Genomic DNA, 9,808 nt, shown 5'->3' on the forward strand with positions numbered 1-9,808 from the left:
TAGTCGTGGCACATGGGCTTAGTGGCTCCGCGGCATGTGGGAATCTTCCCGGGCCAGGGATCGAACCCGTGTCCCCTGCATTGGCAGGCAGATTCCCACCCACTGTGCCACCAGGGAAGCCCTATTTATTTTTTTATACAGCAGGTTCTTATTAGTCATCAGTTTTACACACATCAGGGTATACATGTCAATCCCAATCTCCCATGCATCACACCACCACCCCAACCCGCCCCCCCACCACTTTCCCCCCTTGGTGTCCATACATTTGTTCTCTACATCTGTGTCTCTATTTCTGCCCTGCAAACCAGTTCATCTGTACCATTTTTCTAGGATCCAAATATATACGTTAATATATGATATTTTTCTCTTTCTGACTTACTTTACTCTGTATGAGAGTCTCTAGATCCATCCACGTCTCAACAAATGACCCAATTTCGTTCCTTTTTATAGCTGAGTAATATTCCATTTGTATATATGTACCACATCTTCTTTATCCATTTGTCTGTCGATGGGCATTTAGGTTGCTTCCATGACCTGGCTATTGTAAATAGTGCTGCAGTGAACATTGGGGTGCATGTGTCTTTTTGAATTATGGTTTTCTCTGGGTATATGTCCAGTAGTGGGATTGCTGGATCATATGGGAATTCTATTTTTAGCTTTTTAAGGAACCTCCATACTGTTCTCCATAGTGGCTGTATCAATTTACATTCCCACTAACAGTGCAAGAGGGTTCCCTTTTCTCCACACCCTCTCTAGCATTTGTTGTTTGTAGATTTTCTGATGATGTCCATTCTAACTGGCGTGAGGTGATACCTCATTGTAGTTTTGATTTGCATTTCTCAATTAGTGATGTTGAGCTGCTTTTCATGTGCTTCTTGGCCATCTGTGTGTCTTTGGAGAAATGTCTATTTAGCTCTTCTGCCCGTTTTTGGATTGGGTTGTTTTTTTTTTAATATTGAGCTGCATTAGCTGTTTATATATTTTGGAGATTAATCCTTTGTCCGTTGCTTCGTTTGCAAATATTTTATCCCATTCTGAGGGCTGTCTTTTCGTCTTGTTTATGGTTTCCTTTGCTGTGTAAAAGCTTTGAAGTTTCATTAGGTCCCATTTGTTTATTTTTGTTTTTATTTCCATTGCTCTAGGAGGTGGATCAAAAAATATCTTGCTGTGATTTATGTCAAAGAGTGTTCTTCCTATGTTTTCCTCTAAGAGTTTTATAGCATCTGGTCTTACATTTAGGTCTCGAATCCATTTTGAGTTTATTTTTGTGTATGGTGTTAGGGAGTGTTCTCATTTCATTCTTTTACATGTAGCTGTCCAGTTTTCCCAGCACCACTTATTGAAGAGACTGTCTTGTATATCCTTGCCTCCTTTGTCATAGATTAGCTGACCACAGGTGTGTGGGTTTATCTCTGGGCTTTCTATCTTGTTCCATTAATCTATATTTCTGTTTTTGAGCCAGTACCATATTGTCCTGATTACTGTAGCTTTGTAGTATAGTACAAAGTCAGGGACTCTGATTCCTCCAGCTCTGCTTTTTTCCCTCAAGACTGCTTTGGCTATTCGGGGTCTTTTGTGTCTCCATACAAATTTTAAGATTTTTTGTTCTAGTTCTGCAAAAAATGCCATTGGTAATTTGATAGGGATTGCATTGAATCTGTAGATTGCTTTGGGATGTTTATTTTCTTTAAAGAAAATGTTATTTGTTATAACTTCCATGACAAAATCATTTTTTTACCCATGAAGTGGTGGCCTAGTTTAAGGGTCAGTTTTCTTGATAGCTTGGTTATTATATTGCAGTCTTTTTTCATACAAGGAAATGGTAAATATTAACTGTACTGAGTTGATTTTTTTTAACATCTTTATTGTAGTTGCTTTACAATGTTGTTGTGTTAGTTTCTGCTGTATAACAAAGTGAATCAGCTATATGTATACATATATCCCAATATCCCCTTCCCTCTTGGTCTCCCTCCCACCCTCCCTATCCCACCTCTCTAGGTGGTCACATAGCACTGAGCTGATCACCCTGTGCTATGCAGCTGCTTCCCACTAGCTATCTACTTATATATGTCAATGCCTCTCTCTCATTTCATCCCAGTTTACCCTTCCCCCTCCCCATGTCCTCAAGTCCATTCTCTTAGAATGGGAGATAAAACGATTGCTCTCCTGGTCAGAGATTAATCTTTAGAATTCACTTGTGAGGGGGTTTATTAAGTAAGAAAGGATGTGTGATGCTTTTCCTGGATTTGTGAGCAGACTTTTCAAATGGGAGGTGGAGTGTGTATGTGTGAATCCTGTTCCCATTTAGAAAGTAAATGCCTAAATGTACAACCAGAGTGTCCCGGATATGAAGCCACATAAGCTAAATATGTCTGTGGGAGAGACCAGAGCTTTCACATACAGACTAATTATGTGAAGTCTGAAAAATGGGATGGTACAAATTGAAATATCAGTAGATAATGGGTTGTCTGCCTTCAAGAATGGGACTAGAGCAGTGGCGTCCAGGTGCCTGTTCCACATCCTACATAGGGGGCCTCATTGCAGCAAGTGAAGCTGCTCCAGATTTTCAAGACAGAATCCCTGCAGACCAGGTAGTTGGGGTTAGGACTTCGGGGACACTGCTGAAATTATAAAATACAGCAATGCTCTTCTTTCTTTGGGACCTTTCACCTGTGCACAAAGCAAACTAGCTGTGACCTGGGTCCTGAGGAGCAACACAAGCTTTGTGGCTGCCTCTGGAGCTACTTCAGTTCTGAGCCAAAGAGTGTTTTCCTCCTTTCCTTTCCCTTCCCTCCTTTTGTTTTTTAAAGTATGCAGTATATTGATCCTTCAGCCAAATTAAAACTGCTTTAAAATTTACGTGAAAACAGCATTCTATTAAATCAGCTGGGTTGGGTCTTCTAGACCTGAGTGGATCTAGAGCATTGCCAGCATCCAGAAGGACCCCTGGTTCCCCTTTTCCCAGCCACCCTCCCACCCCCTCAGGGTAACCACTATCCTAACACCTTAGATCAGTGGTCCCCAACCTTTTTGGCACCAGGGACTGGTTTTGTGGAAGACAATTTTTCCACAGATGTGGGGGGGGGCGTGGTTGCAGGATGATTCAAGCTCATTACATTCATTGTGCACATTATTACATTGTAATATATAATGAAATAATTATACAACTCACCATAATGCTAACAGGAGGTGGAGCTCAGGCAGTAATGCGAGCAATGGGGAGCGGCAGATGAAGCGCCACTCACTTGCCCACTGCTCACCTCCTGCTGTGCGGCCCAGTTCCTAACAGGCCATGGACCAGTACCGGTCTGTAGCCCAGGGGTTGGGGACCCCTGCCTTAGGTTTTCTTTAATCAACCACAAATAATCATGCACTACTTCAAGAAATGTGCTTAAATACATTGACAGCTATAAGCCTGTGCCCTTATGATTTCTACACTTCTGTGTATATATTTATAGGTCAGTAAACATTTACTTTAAAAAAAAGGGAGAAGAAATATTAAAGTTGCAAGAAAGTACAGTTTGCCTGCCCCATAAATTGAAAATACCTGCCCCATAAATCCAAAATACCAGGGTAAATCTACATGTAACTCTGACGCAATCCCATGGCTTGTGTGTGCAGCCTCTAATGCATTATAGTTCAGATGCCAGGAATTTTAATGGTGAAGTGTTCTGGCTTATGTAGTTTTTTTTTAAGCTGTCATTGCTTTAAAACTTTTAAAATTCACTACAAATGTTAAGAAATAAGCATGTTGGTATCAGGTCAATTTCCTGTTTAGCAACATAGGAAGTTGCAGATGCAGTTCGAAGACCCCCCAGGTTTGACTATGTAAGGGCCTTTAAATTTCTTACAAGTTGCAGAGAAATAGCTCCTCCTTCCTAGACCAGGATCAAAGGCTCTCTGGCCCTACTGAAGACATAAAATCGTATGAGGTAAGATAGTAAAAGAGAGGCTGAACCACACCACCTTTATTATTCATCATCTTGTGCCTCTCTGTTGAAGAAAGTTGGGCTAATGACTGGTGTCACCTTTAGTTAGAGCAGTATTTCTAAAACTGGAATTTTCTAGAGCAGAGATCAACTTTTTCTATAAATGGCCAGATAGTAAAATTTGTAGGCTTTGCAGGCTATATAGTCTCTTTTGTAGCTACTCAACTGTGCTCTGGAATCAGGAAAGCAGCCACAGACAGATATTAGCAAATAGGTGAGGCTGTGTTCCAGTAAACTTCATTTATAAAAATAGGTAGCAGGCCCACTTTAGAGCACGGGCTGTCCTTTGCTGACTGCTGTTGTTTTAGAGTCCTGTAGAAGTATTTTGGGGAGTCTGATTAATGCGTGTGTAGGAGTTTCAAATTTTAATTTCATGTTTTAACTTCTATAATAAACATAATTTTACTAGTTAAAATGGACTTTACTGTGTTACCTGGACTTTGAAATATTTCCATAGGTTGACTTTCTTGTCAATATTTCTCAAACTGGCTTCAGGATCTGCTGACAGTCTTGATGCCCAGTCGTATTTTTTTTCCTTTTTAGATGCATTACTTAATTTTTATAATCATTGTTAGACCTTACAGCCCTGCATAAGAAATGATATTTTGCTGCCCCCTGCAGTTCGACTGGAGAATTACTTCAAAGGCCAGATGTAGAGTTCTGACCCTAGGTTGATTTTTTTTTTCCCCCTTAAAAGCTAATACGTGGGGCTTCCCTGGTGGTGCAGTGGTTAAGAATCTGCCTGCGAATGCAGGGGACACAGGTTCAAGCCCTGGTCCAGGAAGATCCCACATGCTGCGGAGCAACTAAGCCTGTGCGCCACAATGACTGAGCCTGTGCTCTAGAGCCCATGAGCCACAACTGCTGAAGCCTGCGCTAGAGCCCGTGCTCTGCAACGAGAGAAGCCACTGCAATGAGAAGCCCACACACTGCAACGAACAGTAGCCCACACTCGCTGCAACTACAGAAAACCTTGCACAGCAATGAAGACCCAACACAGCCAAAAACAAATTTATAAAAAAAAAAAGCAAATACATGCTGCCTTCAGAAGGTGGGGGAGAGGATAAGACCCCCACATCAACAGTGTGTTTGGGTCACCGTGGATTTACAACTTTCTAGAAACAGAGGAAAATATTCTTGATGCCTGGCTACATTGTTTTTGTACTACTAAACTCTAGCTCCGAATCAGTTTAAAGATATCTAAAAAAAAAAGAGCCAAACAAGAGCTTCTTTGTTTCTTTAAAAGAATTTTGGTTTTCTAAACAGAAATATGTATTTCTCGTTTATCAGGATGTTGTGAGTTCCTTTTACTGCCTTTATCCTTTGATCCCCCAAGAGCCCTTTTGTAAGGCTCATTCCAAAGCCAGAGCAAACAGACCTCACGTGGCAAGCCAGCCTGGGTTTTCTCCGCTCCTGGGAACTCCCCATGAAAGAGCACTGCCTCCAATGCTGTGCATCTTAGCAAATGTCTACTCTCATAGTGAGTTCCATCGGTTCTATCCTGAAAGATGTTCTGACATTTACCCTACTGAGAACTCAGGAAATTTAAAATCTTAGACAAAAAAATTTTAATAATTAAGGGCAAAAAAATACCCTACTTGCTGTATCATTTTATGTGGTTTTAGTGTAGAACAACAGAATTCAAGATGTGGGGCTAATCTGTACAACCTACACAAGATTGGTAATAGTTTGCTTAATATCGTGTACAGATATATTCACTTAAATTTTAATGCTATCTTTAAGGAATGGGAAATATGTATGTATGATGAACCATAACCTTAATGATCATAAAAAACAGTGTAAGAGGTTGAAAATTTGTAACTTGCCTCCTGTCCTTTCCCTTCCAGGTTTTTTAAATAGCTTTGAGGAGTTGCAGGCTGAAGAATGTGGCATCCTCAACGGCTGTGAAAACGGGCGCTGTGTCAGGGTGCAGGAAGGTTACACCTGCGATTGCTTTGATGGGTATCACTTGGATATGGCCAAGATGACCTGTGTTGGTAAGAATCATATGTATTTGATGGGAAATTACTCTTTTCCTGAATGCCCTGTGGCTGGACCTCAGACAATCTAGTACATTTAAGATTTGCAGAGTTTCAGTTTGGGAAGATGAGAAAAGTTCTGGAGATGGACAGTGGTGACGATTACACAAAAATGTGAAGGTACTTAATGCCACTGGACTCTCCACTCAAAAGTGGTTAAAATGGTCAATTTTATGTTCCATATATTTTACCACAAATTTTTAAAAAGTTGGTATTTAAGAATTCATATAAATGGTACATACCTATGGAGGAAAGGCCAGAAAGTTTGGGGTAATTAGTTTGACTCTTTTAAATTGAGCTTTTGACTCTGCAGTAAATGTTTTCCCTGAATACCTGACACCAGCAAGAGGGGAATATAGATGAAAAAGAAAATACAACTTCCATTTTAGAGAAAGTCTTTTCATAACTCTCACGTTGCCTTCCCTCTTACTTTTAAGAGAAGAGTAAAAATATGTTTATCCTTACCGTGTGATTGAGGATGTGTTCCCGAGCCTGCTGGCCTCCTTGCTAAATGACCCTTGACTTGTAGCATTTTTTTCCTCTATTTTTGTGGCTGTTTTGCTCCGTCGTGTAGTTTCCCCACTTCAATTTTGTTAGTCCCAATCTGAAGTGGGTCTGAAAAAAAAGGTAACCTGGGTTATTAAAGGTGTTTCAAGTGCATAGAGCCTTTCTTTCCTGTGGAAAGAAATCTAAGAAAGTAACTTAAACCTTTTGAGAGGCTGCTCAGAGGCTCTCTTTATTTCTCTTGACAACCTAACAAACAGTTCTTCGGCATGTGCAGAGAGGAATTTAGAAGTAGGATAGTTGTTCCAGCTTCCTTAAGGTTTGACTATAAAAAGTCAAGCTGACAAAATGGTCCCTGTTGTGTTAAATAACAAACAGGGAAAGAAATTCTAGAACCTCCTGGATAATCACCTTTTTAAGATCTATAAAGTAGTATTTCTCTTGCATGTAATTGAAAGACAATAATGGGAAAGACTGCAGTTTACTGGGGGGAGAGCACAGAACAGCCAGGCTGTGTTCAGGCCGGATGCCTAAGGTAGGGTGTAGATTGCATTTCCTCCTGGAGCAATGTTGAAGCTTGCTAACCTGCGTGGTTTGGCTTATTGCAGATGTCAACGAATGTGATGAGTTGAACAACCGGATGTCTCTCTGCAAGAATGCCAAGTGTATCAACACCGAAGGTTCCTATAAGTGTGTGTGTCTGCCCGGCTTTGTACCTTCCGACAAGCCAAACTACTGCACTCCATTGAATACCGCCTTGAATTTAGAAAAAGACAGTGACCTGGAGTAAAAGTGAAGCTACATAACCTACACCTGTATACTCTGCACTGTGTAAAGGAGAAAGAGAAATGTATTATACTTCAGACATTTCACTTGACCCAGAATGTTGGAAATATGGAAACATCATGGAATTGTATATCCTCAGAAGCGAAAGGATTCAGTGTGAGCCTGACTTGTGTGACAGACCAAATGGACATTTCTCTGAAAAAACAGTATATATAGTCTGTTCATATGTAAAATTCAGTGGAAAAGAGGCAGAACAGTGCTATTATTTTAAACAGAAGGTTGTATTATTATGTTTTTTGTTTTGATATTTTTTACTATTGCTTGATTAAATCTGGCATTTAAATAGTGGTGGAAATATTTTATATAATTTTCATTTTTTGGTTATGCAGTTCCTTGGCTACTGTTTCTTTCAAATGTCAAGTGCAAAAGCCTTTGATAAAATATTGTTTAAACTATTATAAGTATTGTTACACAGGGTTATGCTATTCCTGGTCTGGAACATTTTTAAAATCCAAATTGTCCTGTGGAGCAGGCAGTGATTGATTAATTGTTTCAAAACTTTTATACACATTTGGAGAAAAGTACTTTATATTTACAATGTGGTATCTGATTTTAATGTCCATTTTTAGCCAAGCTGCTGGTAGGTGTTCATTGGATCCCTTTCCTACAAATGGAAGAAGAACTAATGAGCTTACATTAGTGTTTGTTACAGTGTGTAAAGTAGGACCAGCAAATTTTAAAACTTGATGATCCCAATATATTTACCATTGTATGTTAAAGCAAAATAAATCACCATTTTTTTAGAAAATTTCTACATCCGAGTAATGTCAATGACCATGTGCACACAAGTTGTTCCCGACCACCCCACTCTATCAATGGTCTTCTATGAATGTAGAGTGTTTTACAGGTTAATTATTACATTTGTTAGATACTGTTATGGGTGGAATTGTGTCCCTGGAATTCATGTTGAGTCATGTCCCCTCAGTACCTCAGACTATGACTGTATTTTTAGATGAGCTAATTAAGGTTGAAGAAGGTCACCGGGGTGGGCCCTAATCCAATAGGACTGGTGCTCTTATATGAAATTAGGACATACACAGGAAGATCCTGGGAAGGCACAGGGGGCCGACAGCCATCTACAAGCCAAGGAGAGAGGCCTAAGAAGAAAATTCTATAATACCTCGATCTTGAACTTCTAGCCTCCAGAATTAAAAAAAAATAAATTTAAGCCACCCAGTCTGTGGTACTTTGACAGCCTTTAGCAAATGAATACAGATGCATAACATAGGAAGAATAGCTTTCAATGTTCCAAGCCTTACTTAATACAAATCCACAGTCATACAGTTGTCTTATTTAACCTGAATTTCAGAATCTTTTTTTTAAGACTTTTTTGATGTGGACCATTTTCGAAGTCTCTATTGAATTTGTTACAATATTGCGTCTGTTCCATGTTTCAGCTTTTTGGCCGTGAGGAATGTGGGATCCCAGCTCCCTGACCAGGGATCAATCCCGCACCCCCTGCATTGAAAGGCGAAGTCCCAACCACTGGACCACTGGGGAAATCCCTCAGAATCATTTTTAATAAGAGCATCTGAGTTTTCAAAAACAAACTATGGATAGGCATACTCAGCAGAAAATATCCCCATTTAACATTTTCTTGTAAGACAGGCTTTTGGATTTTAGCATCTGCCATAGGAGGAATGGTACATCTAAAATGTCCATGTCCTCTACCACCGAGAGCCCTATGACCGGGCACCAACCGCTGTCCCTGCCTTCCCAGGAGCTTGCACGGGCCACGCACCCGCACACCCCCTGTCAAGGGGATAATGGCCAGCACACGGTAAGGAAAAAGGACGCCCAAACTAAAAGCAGCTCTCACACCAAAAAACTATTAAACGCACACAAACCACACAGGAACACTCCCGCTTATAAACAGACCTCCAAGATTACAGTAATTGTTTCTTCTCAACTCACAGAGTAAGAAATATAGTATAAGCAAAATGAAGAAGCAGAGGAACCACTCCCATTTAAAAGACCAAGAGAATTCCCCTGAAGGAACAAACAGTGAAACAGACCTCTTCAGTCTAATAGACACCGAGTTCAAAAAGGAGGTAATGAAAATACTGAAGGAATTAAGAAAGGCTATCAACAGAAATGCAGATTCCTGTAAAAAGGAACTCGAAATTAAGGTGGAGCCAAGAAAAATTAGAAAATTCATTTGCCAAGACAGAAGCTGAGCTCAAGGCAATGAATAGCAGGATGAATACATTAAGTCCCCTACATACGAACCTTCAAGTTGCGAAATTTCCAAGATGTGAACACGCGTTCCATCAACGTCAGGCATGAGTGAAATTGCAGCTTGCCCTCCGTCTCCTATTGCTGATGATCCTACCATCTCCCACCTCCTCTCCCTCCTCCAGTCAGTAACTCTTCTTGCCTGTTCACTCAACACCAGCCCCTGTATGCCAGCTCTTGTACTGTACTACTGTA

The 9,808-nt window shown here is 40.4% G+C and overlaps 1 protein-coding gene across 6 annotated transcripts in view; it reads left to right on the forward strand.

Moving 5' to 3' along the window:
- LTBP1 (latent transforming growth factor beta binding protein 1) overlaps positions 1-8,120 on the forward strand; it is a gene marked incomplete at its 5' end in the record, with an annotated part of 426,899 nt that extends 418,779 nt beyond the window's left edge. For all 6 annotated transcript variants that reach the window (XM_082672355.1, XM_082672356.1, XM_082672357.1 and 3 more), the window contains 2 exons: positions 5,837-5,986; positions 7,141-8,120. In XM_082672355.1, coding sequence (XP_082528481.1) covers positions 5,837-5,986; positions 7,141-7,322 — 332 coding nt within the window. In that variant the 3' untranslated portion in view covers positions 7,323-8,120. The remainder of the gene's footprint in view (positions 1-5,836; positions 5,987-7,140) is intronic.
- Positions 8,121-9,808: the final 1,688 nt, after the last annotated feature.

Source organism: Grampus griseus (genome assembly GCF_964374135.1).
Source record: "Grampus griseus genome assembly, chromosome: 15".
NCBI classification, from domain to species: Eukaryota; Metazoa; Chordata; class Mammalia; order Artiodactyla; family Delphinidae; genus Grampus; species Grampus griseus.